Below are 19385 nucleotides of genomic sequence, written 5' to 3' on the forward strand. Positions count from 1 at the left end.
GAACAGATTTATTTGAAAGATGGCAGCTCCACAACCCACATCCTCATTAAAAAAAAAAAAAAAAAGGCAAGAGAAAGAATAAAAAAATGTAGCACAGTAACTGTTGCTAAATTTTCTTTAACAAATACTGGAAGTGCAAGAACCCAGCCTTCCAGTGTAGAACTTCTTGACAGAGAAATTATGAAAAGAAGTGACACCCTAGGAAAAACATTCCTCAGAGACAGAACTAAACATGCTTAAAAGATGAAGACAGAAAAGCTAGTTGCAAGTCAATTAGAAAACATCTACTTAAAGAAAACCACCCCTCTAACTGCTTTCAGTCTCACTAATTATGCTGTTTCAGAATACTTCTCTCCCAGAAATATTTTGCTGTGCAGTAAGGAAAAAATGACTTAATTCTTTCACAGAACAATACCCACTATTCAGAGCACCCTGCCATTCCCTCCCTCTGACAAAAGCTGTCAGATCTGGCAAGGCAGAATAAAAGATGAATCCAGGTCCTGTGATAAAAGGACCTTCTGTGAGAAACCAGAAATTAAGTCTCTTCTAAGCAGAGGGATGCACCCAAACTTGGGGGGAAACAAATATGGAAATAAATTACAAGCATCTGCCAGCATTATGATACTTGCCAACTACTGCTGACAAAATTAAATTGTTCAGTTTTAATTCACCTACAACTTTACTGTGAGGCTACAAAAGCCAAAATCCTTTGACCTCAATACTAACAAACACGATTTGCTCAGCCCACATACTCTGCATGCAACAGTAATACAAATCTAAGATTTTAATATAATGTTTATGCATATTTAATATTAATTACATTTACATATTTAAATTATCCTACTACATTAACAATACTAGATACAATATTTAGAAAAAACAACTAGCATGGTTAAGCCTTCAAATTTTGGTAGTTTTCTATCAAGTATAAAACAGAATAGAAAACAAAGTTTCCATGTAAAGAAGAAAATGTATTTTAACAGATATTTTGCAGCCAAGACCTGCTGCAAAACACAGATCATGTATGCTGACATTTAGACAAAACCTTGCAGTAATAAAAGATGCTGTCATTCACTATATTTACAAGAAACTGCCTAATAACTCATTTACTGACTGCATTGTAGTGATTATTTAAAAATCCTGCACAGCATCTTTGTCTTGTCCTTTAGAAATAATTTGTACGTACTAAATGACCTTGTTTAACCATATGTGCTAGAAAATATAGAACTCTGCAATAGAAAGAGGTTAAAAAAGTTGAATACTGTGGAAAAAAATTTATTTAAGTCTATACAAGTCTTCTGAAACAAACCATTGGCTTTGATACAGTAAATTCAAGTGAATACTCATTGCAATAGTATTTTTTCAAACAGAGATCAAGAAGCCCTATAGCTTCCCATTTAGTGTCTGTGACAGTTTTATTTCTGAATAAGTAGCTGCACAAAGCAGACGTGATAAGAGATCTCACAGTCACAGTGAGCTACAGTTGAGATAAACTTATATTACAAACATTTCAGAAAATTAGGAATCCATACTGAAGTGTGGTAAAATGATTCACAAAGAATGAACAATGACATCACTCAGACCCCTTGCCAATAATGAAGACTTTCTGCAGCAAGTCTAGAGTAGACCATCATAAAAACCTAGAGTGCAAGAGTACCACAAATTTAGTATATAAATATCACAGGATTAAAACTCCAGTTAAGCCATCAACTGAAGTGATGATTAAAAGGAAAACATGGCGTCTCCCAGCTTTGCAAAAGAAGCTTTCAAAGCATCTCTTCAAGAAAGTGCTGATGCCAACTAGGGCCTGTGCCAATTTGTGTTTTAGACTGCACTGCTGAAAGACAAAATTTTAGCAGATTTGTCTAAGAACTGTATAATCCTGCTGCTTTTATTACCTTAAAAAAGCATTTACTGGAAGAGATGAAATGTAACATTTATAGCTCATACTGTTTCCAAGATCTGTGCACACTATATAGTTCTATAATTTCAACAGAATTTAAAAATAAGACAAAGAGCAGACAATGCAGTATTTGTTAGATGGATTTGTTTAGAATAGTTACACAATTAATGTATACAGTTGTAAAATTTTTAGTGCATTTGTTCTTGCACATTATTAATGCTACTTATAAAAACCTGAAGATTGCAAATTGGGCATGCTTACCATAACATTTTCAGACTGGGAAAGCTGCAGAACATTTTTTCTACAAGTGTTCACTGCCATGATACAAAACAAATATGTGCAAACTGCAAGGTCCCTAAAAATAGCATTTAATGACTTTATGTACAGAAAGATGTAACTATCTGTTTAAATATGCAAAGAATAAGCTTCCCAAAGTTTATAACATAGAACAATATCCACCACATGCTCCTCCTCCTCCATATCCTTCTTCCTTGTTTGATAACTTTACACCTCTGTTTTGGCTTTCACTTTCCCACAGTCCAGGAGTCTGAATGATTTTTTCAACAAGTTCTTCAAAGGCACACTGCACACCATCACATGTTTTTGCACTTGCCTCTGGAGAAGGGACACAAAAAGTCAAGAGTTAGCATAACTTCTGGTAACTTGTTTAGTATTTCTCTTTCGGTTAAGTTTCAACTTACAACAGACTTAAAACTTCTACAGCCTATTCCTAAAAACATAGTGGTGTCAAAATTGGCAGCTATGGGGATTTGTCACCACACAGGTGGCATCTCAAAATATTTTTAATAGAAGAGCTTTCAAGTCAAACTTCACCAGAACATACAGAGACAGCTACAGCTTAGCTTTATTTTCCTGTGGAAAGCACTCCAGTAAGAAAAAATTGGATTCTTGTCTGAAAAACCTGTTTGCTGTTCTGTATTTCAGTTCTGTACATTAATCACAATTGCAGTACCACAGACCATATGAATCAAGGATCCATACTGCAGGATTCTGGGTCAGTCTCCATGATAAAACTCATCTGATAAAAGCAATAACACATCTCATTCCTTTTGCAATTTGCAGAATTCTAGGTAATTTCACTTAGGATCCTTACTTTAACCAAAACTAAGAAATCTGCCCACAGGTTATGTTATGAGAACAACAGACACTATTAGAAATTGTTCAAGCCCCACAAGGCCTTGCCCTGTTCATCTATGCAGCCATGCAGATACTTAGCATATGTAGCATGCATATATATATACATACACACATATATGCACACTTATAGTCTAATTTTCATTTCTGTTTTCATCTCCCATACACTTAATAGATTGTGCCTCAACTTTGAGCTTTTATTTCCGCATCTGACGCTGTGGCTAAAAAGAAACACAGCAGGACACTAAACAAAATTACATTCTTCATCTCTGACTGAAGACTTAAGTCTGAGTACAAGAATGAATGAGTACATATCAATGAACTGCTTTGCTACTGGAATAATCCTGTAAAATAATCCCTTCTGATCCTCTGGTGAAACACATAATAAACATATGCATAAACAGTCACTTCAACACGCATTTTTTAATTTATCATTACATGGCTTTGCCTACAAGACCCATTTCATTTTGCAGCAAGATGAGACTAATATATTTGCTCCATTCATAATTATGTCATTATTCAATCCCACCCACCATTCATAAGTTAATTATATACCTATGTGTTTTAACATCCCAGTTCTAATACAGATTTCTCTCAGGTGCCAGCCATTTTGCTATACTGAAGGCTGGTCACTAGCACCAGTTTTCCCTCTTTCATTTTGCTTCTGTTATTAATTTAGCAAGTAAGCTGGGGAAAGAAATCAGACAAAACTCCAAACCCAAAACAGGTTTCATCACGCTATGGAGCACCTGTACTTTGCCCTTCATCCTTATGAATTTCTAGATAATCATCCACAGCTAGAACAGGTATCTGGACAGGCACAATTTTAAAAAACAGGAACACCCATTATCTTTGTGCCCAGCACAGGTGAGAAATATCATTAACTGGACTGTACATATAAAGACTCTCAATCCTACAGAATGGTACTTTTCCTTATGTAACAAAAATCAAGAAAGATCTCTGCAAGTATCTATAGCATACCTATGAACAACATGGAATGTTTTCTTGCAAATTTGAGGCCTTCATTTCTGTCAACTTCACGGTTTTCCTGTAATAAAACAAAGTATTAATATTCCTTATTAACAAAATACACCAGCAGATTACTTACTGCAGTTGAATTTGGTTTACCTTATCAATCTTGTTTCCAACTAACATTTGCACTATGTCATTCCTTGTGCAGTAAGTTTCCAATTCATTTAACCAGTTATCCAGCTTGACAAAAGTATCTCTTCTTGTGACATCATAAACTGAAAGATATTAGTGATATTATTTCACAATATTTTTCCAAGAATTACAACTTACATTACAAAAGTAGCAAAAATGATGGCTTTTTGAATCAGAAAACTGAAGGAGTTCTAAGGATTCAAATTTACCTTCTGTATGAAGAACTGGAAAGAAAGAAGGACATCTAACAGCTCAAATCATTGATGCAGAACAACTCCAAGCTTCAGCTACCTACAGTTCTCAGACTAATATTCCTTGATATATCCTAGCTTACAGACTAGAGACTATAATTCTCCAAGGAATTCTACACCAGCTGATCCCTCATGTCGGATACCTAAAATCACTACACAACAGCTATGCAAACAGAATGGCACAACCTTCAGTACTGAAACTATGAAAGTGGGTTTTTTCCCTTTGTTTTCACATCCCATGTGCAGATAGGCACAAACAGCTTCTTTCAATCAAATCTGTAACTTGGCTTGCATGAACAACCTTATTTTTTGGAAGACAGGGTAACAAAGAAATAGTCAGGAGATACTGAATGAAAGGGTACTGCAAATCTCTCAAACAGCAACCTTCTATCTCCCAAACAAGCACTCCCAAACAGTGCTTTTTTACAGCTTTCAACAGTAAGTGGCAGGTTCAGTGCAATTAAGTGACTTGATACAACATGTTTTGACAGCACCCTCCTATACCAGGAAGACAATGCAACTCACAACTTGGGAAACCTACCAGGAGGTCACATGATAGATGTTATTCCACATTAAACAATTTTACTAGACACAATAGCTTAGCAAGATTCTCTAAAGTCAGAAGCAACTTCAAGAATATTAAATGTACATCGCTGCCCTTGCTTTAGTCAGCTCCTCACTCCTATCAGTGGAGAACTTCAGAGCTCAGTGCCTAGCAAACATGCTTCCATACACCAAAAAATAAAAGTACAAATGAGACTTGACCATGAAGCTAAAATTATGGGTTTTGCCTGGGTTTCTCAAACACAGATTGGTGCATTCTACATGTCCAGCTGGTCTTTTCTAAGTGATTCTGACTGTGTAACATTCCATCAGTTGGGAAACAAATACCAAAAAACCTCAGTCAGATTCCACATGGTTTATATTATTAATTTCATTAGGAAAAAAACAACAGGGAGAAGAAAAAGCTGTATCATACTGATCCAGAGAGACTACACTGAGGAGAATTTTTTTTACTCTGCACTTAGTAAGCACGGGCAAAACGCAATAAATAAAAGACAAATTTGTGACAGCACAAGGACAAAAGTTCCAAGCTATCCTTTCAGATAGGAGTAGCTTTTATTCTCATGCAAAAATCAGAGGTTCTCAAGCTGGTCAGATTGACTACATGAGAAAGAAGCCGAGACACCAAGATGTTTTTATATGAGTTGTTCAACACAGATATAAAGATTTTAAATATCACTTAGATACTATATAAAGGCTATATGAGTTTGTGTAACTCCAGTGCATGAGAAAACCACAAACATTTGAACTAGCATGCAAAGATATACTTACCTAGGATAACACCTTGTGCACCTCTGTAGTAACTGGGGGTTAATGTTCTGAACCGCTCCTGACCTGCAGTATCCTAATAAGCCGTTCAAAAAGTTCCATTATTCAGAATTTGAGCAGAATGCAATTTAGCTTTCAGGTATTCTACTTCTGATGAACATACACAGTAAGATTTAAACTATATTCCACTAGCAGATTAGCTGAGTTTATTCCATCCCCTGCTGTTTTACTACAGATTAACTTTAAGATTTGATGTAGCCTGTCCCAGGAAGCACCTTTGAACTACTAGATGCAATATGTAACTGGATTATATAACTGTAAGATGGCCATTTCTGCAAAGGCATTTGATCTGCAGCTAGTATTGCAGCAACCAGCAAGAAAGCAGCATAGCTGCAGTACTAACATTTTCTAACATGTCACAGCCCATGACAACAAAACCAGTTCCTTCACTTCAATCACTTGGTCCAATTAAATTTGACTGAGTATCTGGGTAAATGGACTAACATGCTATAACACAGCAGAAGCAGGAATAAGTCAGAGGTTTCTCTGGTTTTAAGCCAAGTTGAGTTTACATCCTAAAATTAAAAGGTCAATAGCTCTGGGGAAAAAAAAAAAACACCAACAAAACTGACCAGAATTAGAATGCTGTTTTCTCGTCAGAGATTAAGTTATAGTGCACACTCATTGAAGGCTTTATGCACAGAATATTTAAACAATTTTATTAATTTACCCAGGTTAGAAGTGACACATGAAACACTGTGGATTCCCTGAGAAACAACCTGGATAAGCAAAGTAGACTTCAACATTCTACAAGCCACTCAGTAAACGTCACACATCCAAAACTGGTTTTGTGTCATGATGCACTTTCACAAGCTTTTCTTTTCCAGTTTACCTCAGGATTATTTCTTTCTATTTACCAAAATGAAAGAAAAAAACCCCTAACTTATCATTCCTTGTTTTGCTGTCAGTCTGGTTTTCCTCCTGTATGCATTCTTTATTTTTTTTCAAGCTATTGCATTTATTTTCCTTGTCCAACCCATTTATTTCACTGATAAGTACTACTGTAACTAAGACATAAGTCCCATTTGTTAGTGAGGTATGAAGTACCCTCCAAACTACAGAAACACTGCAATACACATTTCATGTTCTACTACTACTTCCCAAGGAAACAAAGGTCTGATATCTTACTTATATGAGAAACAAAGTTTTAATCTTGCTTGGTGCAAGAAGACACAACTGGGTCTGACTATTTAAAAATGTGCTTCAAGTCACATAAGCGTGGAGGCTGGTTTACGAAAGGAGGAATATTTTTTAAAAGCTTGAAAGTATTTTATCTTTGCTTGTTGTAATGGAAGCTCTACTTTCAACTAGAGCAGAAGTTGAACCCACTAAAGCTACAATTACAAACACTGCCCCTCTCTCTTTGAAATGCATCTGCTACAAATAATTCTGATGTTAAACCTATAAAAGTCTTTATATGATGGCTATGAAGTTTAGACAAAAAACATGTCTAAAGAGGTAACAGATGAGCACGCAACTGTAATTCTTAATCTATTAATACACAACTTCAGTGTTATAGGCAAAATTTAGTAAAGAAGTGCACCCTTCTACTGATTTAATACCATTTAGTTCATCCTTTTCTCTACTTCTTTCCCAACCAGATCTGCAATTAGTAGTGCAGAAGCTCACAGCCAGGAGAACTACCCCCTCAGCCAGTCATCCCACAGTTCACTGCAACTTCTGAATGCTGCAGTATTAACCTCCCACTTCTCCAAATCACCTTCATGCTAATAAAAAGGGATTCTGTACAAACTATACATTATAGAAACCCTAGCTATTCCTAAAGCAAAGCAACACATGAAGAACTTAGGAGAGACTCACCCATATTGCCAGTTTAGCTTTGTTTCCATCAACTGAAATAGTTTTCACCTTGAAGTCCACACCTAGAGAAAGAAAAACATTTTCGTTCTTCAAACATATTACAGCTATTTTTGAATAAGACAATAAAGAGAAATAGGAAGAAATAAAATCAAACTCAAAAAAACCCCCAAGTTTTGACACAAGCAGGAAGAGTAAGTTCCATTACCAACTTATGAACCTTGCTCAAAATGTAAGGTTTTCTTGCTGACATGCTCTTGCAAAAGCCGAAAGGCCTTTTAAGCCATTGACTCAAAATATTTTATGGAAGTCAAATACTGTATCTCTTGTATTAAAACACGTATTCCAGGACAAATTTTCAAGTTTAGAATTCAAATGGATTAACTTTCTATTCAGTACTCACAAACACTTTCCAAACAAACAAGATAATGGTTCTGCTGGTCAGTCACCTACTCCAACAATTCTTTCCCCTTCACGTATCCTCCACCCCAGGAACTAGCAGCCTATCAATTGCTCAAGGACAAGATGCACAAAACTCAGGCCAAGGAGAACAACATGTTAGTGACTGCAAATTTAAAGGATATAGTGACACGCATCTGTTTGAGAGCTCATCAGAGTTATGATGCATTATGCTTTAATTTAACCCTTAGTTACTAATAGCAAGTAACTACCTAGAAATACGTTTTAAGTATTTTGGAGTGACTTTCACTTCTCACCAGGCAGCAGCTCTAAAATGAAGTAGCAGTATGGAAAGTTGATACTTCTACAAGAACAACTTTCAAGTGCAACAGCAACCTTTCTGTACTTGGAATTACAATGTCAATAATCAGACTCCCTACCAGAAAAAGATTTAACCATTCTGATACAAAATGATTAGGGCCTCGGGATGAGTGCACTGCACTTACATTCCCAAATTCATGCAGATTACAAACAAATACAAACAGCTGCCAAAACAAATTCAACTTAAAGCCACAAATATATATAGGATGATTAAGAAACTGCATATTATAAGCAGATGAAAACATCCATTTCACTGAATTTTAAAAGAGCTTTGTTTCAAAAAAGGCAAAAACAATTTTGATTCCACTGTTTCACAGCTTCAGCTCATTGAAGTGTTCCCTGAAGTGTCAGGTGTTTTTCAGACAACATTCTGCACTGGAAGAAGCCCATGCTCTCTTTCAAGCAAAGTTTTCCCAAAGTACACCTACTTTTGTAGTAACTGAACAGAACTTAAGTTTTTTTCAGTTACTAGTACTCTTAGTCCCTACCTTAGCAGTAATACAATGCTCAGTAGAATGGTACATTGTTCTACAGTTAGGTTCACAGAAAAGAACAGTCGTTATAAACTTTATTTTAAACACCAGTTCTTAGAATGTTACCTATTTCACAGAACATTGCTATGCTAGCAATTTGACTCAATTTAATCCTAGAGAACATTCTGTTCTGTCCTCTTTTCAGCACTCAGCAGTAACTTTCAGACTAACAGAATCTCTTTCTTCCACTGTAATTGCATGTTTCTTCCCCTGAACTCCAAAAATCCCCATCTGCAGTTAGGTCAGCAAGTCCAACAGTTCACAGTGCATTCTTTTATCCATTAGTCTGGCACCAAAACCTGTAACTGCAGATATTACAAGTCTATTGGATACTTAACATGACAAAAGACATCATAATATTTTCAAGAAAGAAAATTTCTTCCTTAAGACAAACATATTTTATGTATTTTGAAGCCACACTATTCTCCTTCCATTCAGTAAACAGATTCTGTATCTTGGGCCTGCACAGTTCAGCAATTTTCATTTAATGGAAATGGCTATATACACCTTTATGTTAGCCTTCCTGCTGGTTTAAAATTCACTTTGAATCTTGCAAGACCAATGCAAGTAAAATAGAAAACTAAAATAGTGACTAAACCCCATGCATTAAATTGACTGTTGAAAAACGAAAGTATGAAAATGGACTAATAACACACCAAAATCCACCCTTTAAAGTGATTGAGGCAAGTCAAATAGATTTCTAACAAACAAAGGAGCTCAACACATATAAAAGCCAATTAACAAAAAGAAAGCTTTTAAATACAGACGTTTTTGGTTGCCTATCTGCTATAAGGAAAGACAAATATAAAAAAATCAAGGTTCAAGAAAATCTTGTTGAATTGAACAAACAGAATGCTTCTATTTCCTAAAACCAACAGTGAAATACAGACATGTTTGTGTGACAGGTATCAGTTCTGACCTTGCCAGAGTGATGTGTCTGCCTTGACAGCAGAAAGCTGACAGTGCCTTCCACCATGCCTTGGAAGGCAGCCAGAAACAAGACAGCACTACTAGAGTGTACTCCTGTGTGTTAACACCTCCTGCCTTGCACTACACACTAACATACTACAGACTTACAATCTGTAAGAAGCAGCTCTGACACTGATACTGCTCTCACATTCAGGCCAGTAATGCTATGCTGTGTTTATAGAAGTACACAATTAGCTACAGTATAGTATTTGTGTTGTAGGTAAGTGACAAGTTGGACAGCTTAGGAGTTTGGAGACTCCAAATACAAAGAAAGCTAAAAAGTTAAGAGACATAAGATCTCAATACATCACTTCATTTGCAAAATACAGATTGCACTGAACACTTATCTAGAATCTCTCTTACAAAGAAAAAGCAAGTAAGGACAAGCATGATCAGTAAGGCCAACAGAAAATACTGGGGTACAAGTAGTCTGGTAAGACCCATGTGATGAAACCCAACAAACAAGCCAGCCTCATTCTCAAGAGAATACAAGGACAGGTAATCTGCCAGGTTAAATACAACATGTTTAATCCAATTGAAGCGACTAAAGCAGAAGTATTTGCCAGAAGCAGCTTATTCTTCGAAGAATATCACAGGATTTTTACTAAGTTCTGAAGAATAAGCCACATGAAACAATCATTTAAGGTTTCTTTTAAATTGCACTCAATAGGTCTGTGCAGTCTATGAAGGTTAAGATGTCTCAACAGGTCATCACAGGGGACCAGTTGTACTGCTGTCAAGGCTTTCCTCAGTACTGTGGGTTTGCGTGCAGTTCTTATCTTAAAGAAAACCAAACCAACCAAAGTTCTCCTCACTTTCTAATCCAAATTAAAAAAAATATATAGTCACATTAGCCAGTTCAGCAGTCAGTACACAGATGACATTGAAAGAAGACATTATTTATAGTCCATTCATTTTGAAAAAGCACCATATTCTTCAGTTTCAACAGGAAAGGCTTTAAAACCTCTTCTGTCCTTCTGTCCCCCAACTCTCAAAACAAAATAGTATGTTTAATTAGCACAAGAAAGAACTCCAAGCCAAGACTCACAAAGTGTTTTGACATTTCACCATGTTGTAAGTACCTGAAATTGGCATCTAGGGTCTGTCTTCATGCAGCAGAATAGTTACCTCTAGGAACTCACTCCAACTGCTTTATCTATATGAACAACAAATCATGCCCTGAATTTAAAGCTGACATTTTGCTTCTTAGAAATACATTTACCAGAAAAATGGCAGTGGCACTGGATAGTAGTTTAAAAAGAAAAACAAGAAAACAAATAAGAACCTAGATTCTGTCCTTTTCCAGTTAAGCTGACAAAAAAATCAATCTGCTATCCCCTAGGAGAGCCCCTCACACCATGCTGTAGGACTTGCACAGCTGGGGTCACAGTAGCTCTACTGCACAGCACTACCTCAAACGTCACCTGGTTGGGCCTAACGGGGCATTTGCTCAGTCTCTAGAAACTGACTTACCCTGCCAAATGATCACATTCATTCCAGATTAGTATATTTGTTTCAGAACTCAAACTCTATCTGAAGTAATGTTTACATTGAGTACTCTTCCTCCTTTTCCACGCCAGAAATAGAGCAGAGTAGGACCTGCCAGCAACAAACCTTGAATTGTTACTATTTAACAATCAGTGATTAGCTACCACACATGCTGTTGTGCATGTTTACAAACTCGAAGAAGAATTACTTCAGGAAACATTTCCTTAGTTTCTCAAACGATGCCAGTTTTTGACACAGATACAAACAGCAGAATGGAAAAAAAAAAAAAAAAAGAAGCTCCACCATTAAAAACAAACAAAAAAACCCCAAACAATAAAGATCCCCACTCAGAGACTGAGCTACTCTTTTGGTATCCAAAACATCATGAAAGCTGAAGTAGCTATTCTGCACTAACTGCCTGGCTCGCATGGTTGGCATATCAAGGATATACAGTGCCAAAACTGTTAGATTAGAATCCAAGATTGCCATTTTCACCACCTGATCTATTTCATTCCTGTTTCCTTCCATGCTATCCTCCCTCATGAGCTGAGGTGGGGCTACTTGCACAACTTCATTTTTTATAAGCAATGGAATGAACAAAAATAGGCCACATTCCTCCCCTTGGCTTCTCAGTGCTTTATATGAAATAGTACTCCTGAATCTTCTTAATGTTAATGAAAAAAAAAAAAAGTTCAATTTATTTAATTCTTAATAAATTAGATAGAGCTGGTTTTGCTTACCAACAGCTGAACTCAAAAGAAAAAATGCTATATAAGCTCTTAGACAGAAATCTTCCTACAGAGAAAGTAAAGAATGCAACTGAAATGATGGTGTGAAAAAGTATCTCTATTTTCCGTAATTTCAGTTATTACTTTGGCACAGAGTTGCATCATACTCTTCAAAGTTCCATTTGGCTTCCTTTGAGAACCAATCCACTTAGTGTATCCTGCATTCTGGGTCACCCTCCCCCAGAACAACTGACCCATGCTGGTAGGTATAATAGCAGCACAGCAATGACACGTCACTGCCTTTTTCCCCAGCAGCTCTAGATTCTTGGCTCTCTTCTACTTTTCTCAGGAGTCTGCCAAGGAACTGATTGCTAAGCAGAAGAAAAAAAAGCCACATTGTAATTTCCTCTCTACAGAGGAAAAGCAGATGCCACGCAGAGCCCAGGGCACTCTAGTATTGTCAGAAGTTGGAAGAGTTAACACTACCTGCTACAGAGTGTGAAGATAGCTAGCAAGTATCATATTACAGAGACACAAGGCCTGGACAGCAATATTATTAGCCAAAAACCTGACAGCTATTTTGCATAGATAAATCAGTAGGAGAGTAGTAGTTCTAAGAGAACTGTTCAGACAAGTCTGAACAAACCACAGTTTTACACTGAAAATGTTATCAGTTTTTCTAAGGTAGTATCAGCACATACTTACCAATTGTTGCTGCAAGTTCTGGGTCAAATGTATCATCTGTGAACCGCAGCAGAAGGCTGATAGGGAAAAAAGAAAAAAAGGAGATACTATTATTGCAGCATATCCATACCTTACTGAAAGCTATAAATTACGAGTCTGAAAGGAACAGCAAGATCACATAGCTAAATAAACTCACATCTGAGGTTTTTAGGTTTTTTTTTTAGAAGAGAATATATGGAAAAAAGAAAAGAACATGTAAAGAATAGAGCAGACACGCTCTGCTACCTGAGCCCTTATCTCTGCATGCACTACCAAGAATGTCTCTTTGAAAAAAAGTAGCATGCAAGTTGTCAAATCAGTTGCCTGAACAGTCAAGTGATTTGCTTTGCAAAGCATTTTACTTCAACCTTATTCTATTTTTCTTCTCCAAGAATTTAGTACAAAAGTAGTATTTTTTGTTTTGTTTCAATATTGCTTCACACAGTATTTCTGTAAGCTTGAGAAATAAATTCCAAGTCAGCTTTTCATCACAGAAATAATTCCTTGAACTGGGGACACAGGGGAACAGCAAGGACAACACCCATGAGAAATAAAGACACACAAGCTGAAGAGTAGAAATAGCTCCCCAACATTTTATGATTTTGTATTTCTTTGTATTAACAACTCATGTACACATTTCCCCTATCCTGATGAATGTGTTTGCTACCAATAGAAAAAGTTACAACTAAGATTAAACAGTACATCACACCATAGCAATGCAGGGTCCCTTAAAGGAGTGCCCATAATGCCACCAGTGTCAAATGTAAATATTTTTGTGAGAGACAAAGATTCTGAGCGTGCAGTTCCTAAAATCAACAGTTTTACGCATCTGTGGCAAGTGCATGTGGCAGGCAGCTGTTTGCTACAACCATGACTTCTACTCATTTCCAGGATGGAGAAACAAAACAAAGCCTTATTTACTCTTTGGTCTTCCCCACCACCTTGTTCTTTTCTCCTTTTTTTGCGTGTGAATTTAGAATTCAAGTGCTTTTTAGCATTTGGACACAGTCCTGCATTGACAAAAACAGTGACCACTGAAATTCCTTTATTTCAATGAGGATGAGTGAAAACTCCAAGTTAATCACTAATCACTAAGACTAACGTTTTTTTCTCTCCTTACTCCAGAACCCCAAAAGTAAATGGTAGCTTTACTTACCAAAGAATAATTAAAATAATAATAATTTTTTTTAAATCACAGCACACAGGTTTTTAGATTTCACAGATAGTTCTATAAGGATGCTATTTAAGAGCAGTTATTTTTAGTTACAACCAATACTAGTTTCATTCAGAACAGAGAAATTATGGAACCTTTATACTGCTACTAGAATAAAACCATCATTTCACCAGTCTGGCAAGCCTAGCCCAACCAACTTCTACCTTCTTTTCATAGGTAGCTATTATCTTCTACAAAGCATAGCACTCTCACAGGGACCATGTTTAAGACAGCATTTGTTCAGAAGTCAGGACTCCAACCACTTACTCCACCTTGCTAATACCTGCTTAGCAGCTGACCTTTCCTAGTCAACCAATAGGTAAGAGACATAAATTTAAGAATAATTCTATATTAAGTTCCTGTACCTGAACAACTCCACTGTTATAATTTAATGGCATTTTTACTTCCTCCACATAATTCCTTTTAGCAAGCTTTCTGATGTAAAGAAACGTGTATATAAATAGGTATGTAAAACCCCTGTGTTTTATCTGCCCCAGGAAAAATTCTTCCATGTGGCCACTCATATGTGAGGTGACATCAACTAAAAGAAATTTGCTCAGGTCATGTCTGTCACCAGGGGCCTGCTGTACTAATTATCAATTCAGTAGCTAACTCAAACAAGCAACTGACAGACTTTTAACAAATACGGGCGCCTTTTTTCCCCTAATTAGCAACTTGTCTGTAATTTGGGGTAACGGCAGGGGACATATATTATTGCCGCAAAAACATCAAATATAAAATTATCGGTGTGGTACATTCCCAGACGTCCTCCTGCATTTATATCCTACACCGTTTAATAAGAACTATATTACTATCAAAAAAAAAAAAACAAAAAACCAAAAAAACAAAAAAAAAAAAACCAAAAAAACCCCACACACACAAAAATAAAATTTCAGCTCCTTAAGATTGGTATCTACAGCTTAGCCAAAGCCATGAATACAGCAGGGAGGAAGAAATCAACCTCAATGTTTTCGATAAAGTCTATAGGTAGCAAAAAAAACCTGTGTTACAACTACTTTGCTGCGTCCCCGTGCTCCCCCTCACACACCCAAAGCTGGGTCACCTGTGACTCTGCATATCTGTATTATGGACTAGACGTTAACCCCAAAGCGCTGCGGAGCTGTACAAAGGCACCCATCTCCGCACCACGCAACGCTGCCCCGGGCACAGGGCGGCCCGGTGACCTGGGCAGCCCGCCAGAAGCCCCGCTTCATCTGCGGGCACCTGAGCCTGGCAGACACCAGCTCGGGGCCGGCGGCTGCGGGAGCGCGGAGGAGGAGGAGGAAGATGAAGAAGAAGAGGAGGAGGAAGAGGAAGTGGGGGGAACCTCTCGCCCGCCGGAGAGCTGGCCGGGAAGGGAGCTCCCCCCGCGGGCCCGGCCCTGCGGGGCGCAGGCCGCGCCCAGACGGCATTGTCCGACCAGAGGCCTAGGCCGGAGCCGGCCGGCGGCCAGGAAAGGCTGTGGAAGGCTGGCTGGCGGGCGCCCCCTCACCTGGACTTGCCGACGCCGCTCTCGCCGATGATGAGGATCTTGAGGGTGGTCAGCACGTCCTCGTCCATCCCGGCAGCGCCCCCGGACCGGCCCCGACCGCCCGACGCTCCGTGCGCAGCTGCGGCGGCAGCGCTGCGCCTGCGCGGGGCCGCCCGCGGTTTGTTTACAGCGGGCGGGCCGGGCCGGGCCGGGCCGGGCGATGAGCGCATGCGCGGGGCCTGCGGTGGGGGGAGCTGCGCGGCCGGGCCGTGACCTGAGGGGAGCGAGGGGACCCGGCGGGGTTTGCAGCTGCTGACGGTGTCAGAATCCGGGGCCGTGGGGAGAAAAGTGACCAAATAAAATGGCAGCGAGTGGTTAGACATTGGAATGGGCTGCTCGGGGACGTGGTGGAGTCCCTGCCCCTGGAGGTGTTTAAGGAAGGATTGGACGTGGCATTCAGTGCTGCGGTGTGGTTGGCGAGGTGGCAGTCGGCCGCACGAAGACGGGCGGCCAGAGCCCGGTGCGGGAGCGGGGCCAGCTGCCACCTCCTGCGGGGAGCAGCTGGTCCGGGCCTGCCACCAAAACGTGGCTCCTTTGGGGACAAACCGGCACTAGGGCCAGCTGGTACGTGACACCACATGCTTTTCTACCAGCATCTTACATTCTCCCTTAAAAGCCAAGAATGTTGTTTGGTTGGTTTTCTTCCCGATTCCTATGAGAAAGGCTCTTTATAACCAATTCAGCTAACCTGCTATTATGGCTTGAAACCTACCTCAGGCCATGTGTAAAGAAGTGCAACTCTTCTAAAATTAACAGCGTACATGTCAGATGTGAGATTCCTCAACCTGTGCTGTAGTCCTTGGCCCTGCTGGGCAGCCTCTGGGCAGGCCAGAGACTGATTCCATCAAATATAAACAAGTTCAGGCTCCTCCATAATCACATTAATCAGTCACACAACCAGTCACTCCAAAGGAAGCAATCAGGCCATGTCAGCAGTTTGCACAAGGCAGGTGCACTCGTGAGGCCGTCGTGGTTTCTGTCGGGATGATGGCTGCAGAGGACACAGCTCCTCTGCTGAGCATTTGCCTTCACCTAAGTTCCAGGGTCAACACAGAAACCATTCTCTTGTGTTTTTCTGGTAAACCTCTCTGTTGCCTGGCTTCTTCCACTTTCAGGATCTGGTATCCTGACTCTTTTAGCTCAGAAAAATAACTCCCAGGATGAGTACAATAACAGTAATTATCCTATTAAACTATGGAAACATATTCTATAATTAGATGTGCAAACGGCTGGCTGTGTTTACAACAGCGCTGTGCCTCTTTGTAATGAATAATCTAAAATTTGTTGAAGGTGTGACAGGGCTCAGACTAGAGAAATGTCAGTCCATCTCAGCTAGTGCAAATGTATGCAATCAGTGTTCCTGAGCTTTTGATTACTTCAGGGATGTGACAGAGAAAGGACATCTTGACGATGATATCGTGCACTCTCACCATTAAAATTCCCTGCCCACTGTATTACAGACTTGGCTATATCTTTGGCCATGAAAACAGATGGGAAGCTATTTATAGTCACTCCCTCAGGGCTGGGATCAGTAATGAAAGGACCGTTGCATTTTATGTCCCCTCAAGGGACTGTAGAGCAGTTGCATGGTGCAGTGCCCTTATGCAGGCGCTGGGAGCAAGTATGGGTGAGCAGGAGCTCCATCCAGTTTGTTCCTGCTGAACCAGCTGCAGGGTAACCTTGGCAACAGAGACGAGTGTGTCAGTAATAATCAGCCATTACCATGAGAGACAACCTGGAATAAACAACAAAGAGCTCCCTCAGTCTCATTCTGGGTCTGAAAGACACCTGGGAACCTTTGGTAAATTCACTTGAACTATCCGCCTTACTTCCACAGCTTCAATGTGGGGATAATGATATTTGCTATTAGAAGACTGCAGAAACAGCAATGGGTCAAGGGAGCTAAGCTGCCAGCACTGCTTTGTTTAGCATGAGCTCTCAAATTCATGATGAGAGAGTGTCCCCTTAACTACATGGCTGTCCTCCTGTCTCTCTGTGCCATCACAAGTGAAAACAGGTCTTGAAGTATAGGTTCTGTTTAGACTGTCTAGGTACACACAAGTCTCAGGAGCATGCACCTCTCGAGGTGACAAAGTCCTTAATTCATTGACAGTGTCAAAGATTTTCACAGGCCAGTCATGCACAATGTGCAGCAGAAGCTGAGAAGCTCAACCACTTCAGAGAGAAGTTGATAGCAATCTACTGCTGCAAAGACTAATCCTGCTGTCCCATTTCCACTTTGTGAGGCTGACCCATATGTTATTGTGGCAGTGAGTCAGGAGTTATGATTCACAGTGAAACAAGCATGATTGCTAAACTCACCAGTCCCACCCAGCAGAGATGACACACATACACACGCTCATTCTTTTTTGCTGCTTCATGAAGTAATTTGCAAGGTTTGTAAAACTGGCACTATAAGTGTCATATTAAGGGAGGTTCCTTCTCTGTGTGACATCCTTAAACAGACTCAGCACATCTATATGATTCACATTCAATGAATAAAAGCAAGGAGTGAAAGTGCTGCAGCAGTCCCAGAACTCTGGGCAGAATTCCTCTTGAGACCACACTGCAATGTAAATGACTCTGCTATGTCTGGCCACTCCTTTTCTAAAGAATTCAGCCTATTTTTTTGAAGAAACTACATAATTATCTTTCTCTTTCCCCCCTTTCAACAGCAGCCAGAGCTGAGCACTCCCATCTGTTGATCTTCTCAGTGTCTGCTTGTTTCTGTGAACAGTAAGGGGGATTTAAGGCTATAAGCACATTAGCTCTGAGCAATTAAAATACACTGCTTATAGTCAACACAGTTTAAAAAAGCACTGGGGCTGTGACAGAAATCAGCTATTTGGGGAAGAACAAGAGGAAAAATATTATTTCAGCCACTCAAAGAGCCATGGTTGTATATGAGAATGATATGCCAGTATTTTTCAGAGGAAACCAATATATATTCTGAAGATCATTAACTGAGACTTGCATAATGACCATGAGTAGATTGCTGATTTTGTGCTAGAATATTGTGATTGCTGAAAATAATATAAAAAACTTGATTGCATGCTTTGCAGTTTTATTTTGCTAGATACAAGGTGTAACTTTGAGACACCGCATCTTACTTCTCTGCTGGAAAATGATGACAAAGGCTAGCCACCTCCTACTTACATAAAATTTTGTTCAGATAAATTGGCTAATCATTTAATCCCAAGTAATGCAAGCAGTAATCTTAAAACCAACATTTTATCTTTCTGCATTGTGTAATGAACCTTATACCAAGGACAGCCTTCAGTACTAGAAGACCTAAATACAATTTTTAAATGTCTCTAAAGCAACCATTGCAATCGTAAACAACGAGAGAGTAGATTACTGGTTAGAAATGTTAGATTCCTTACAAAACATTGATTACACTTCACACAATAAGAAAACAGCTTTGCTGTTTGAAGTAAATCTATCATCTACTGCACCAACAATGAAAAAGGTGAGACAACAGATTTCAAAGGACACAGTAAGAACAACAAAGTTTGGATGCTAGAGTTTTCCCACAGTTGCTCTTCATGTGCACTTCATGAGCATACTGAACTGTGAGTGCTACGAATTCATCTTTTTTCATAGCAAGTGTGGTTGTTTCCAGTGGAGCACAATAGATAATATATTTACCACTCAGATCACAGGATTGCTTACAGTGGAAAAGACCTTTGAGATCAGTGAGTCCAACCTTTGAGTGATCACCACCTCATCAAGTAGAC

At 39.2% G+C, this 19385-nt stretch overlaps 1 protein-coding gene across 2 annotated transcripts; it reads right to left on the minus strand.

Annotated features, from left to right (window-relative positions):
• Positions 1 to 1259: 1259 nt before the first annotated feature.
• Positions 1260 to 15766, minus strand: RAB18 (RAB18, member RAS oncogene family). 2 transcript variants are annotated; one of them, XM_071428764.1, is made up of 7 exons: positions 15610 to 15766; positions 12887 to 12942; positions 7687 to 7748; positions 5809 to 5881; positions 4187 to 4305; positions 4040 to 4106; positions 1260 to 2518 (listed from the first exon to the last, which is right to left on the minus strand). In XM_071428764.1, exons 1-7 carry the CDS (start codon positions 15675 to 15677, stop codon positions 2340 to 2342), a joined length of 624 nt encoding a protein of 207 aa, XP_071284865.1. In that variant the 5' UTR covers positions 15678 to 15766; the 3' UTR covers positions 1260 to 2339. The 2 variants fall into 2 exon arrangements, with proteins under 2 accessions (XP_071284865.1, XP_071284866.1); XM_071428765.1 differs by lacking the exons at positions 4187 to 4305; positions 5809 to 5881.
• Positions 15767 to 19385: the final 3619 nt, after the last annotated feature.

Source organism: Agelaius tricolor, unplaced genomic scaffold (assembly GCF_023055355.1).
Source record: "Agelaius tricolor isolate 1412-34295 unplaced genomic scaffold, bAgeTri1.0.p SCAF_6, whole genome shotgun sequence".
NCBI lineage: Eukaryota > Metazoa > Chordata > Aves > Passeriformes > Icteridae > Agelaius > Agelaius tricolor.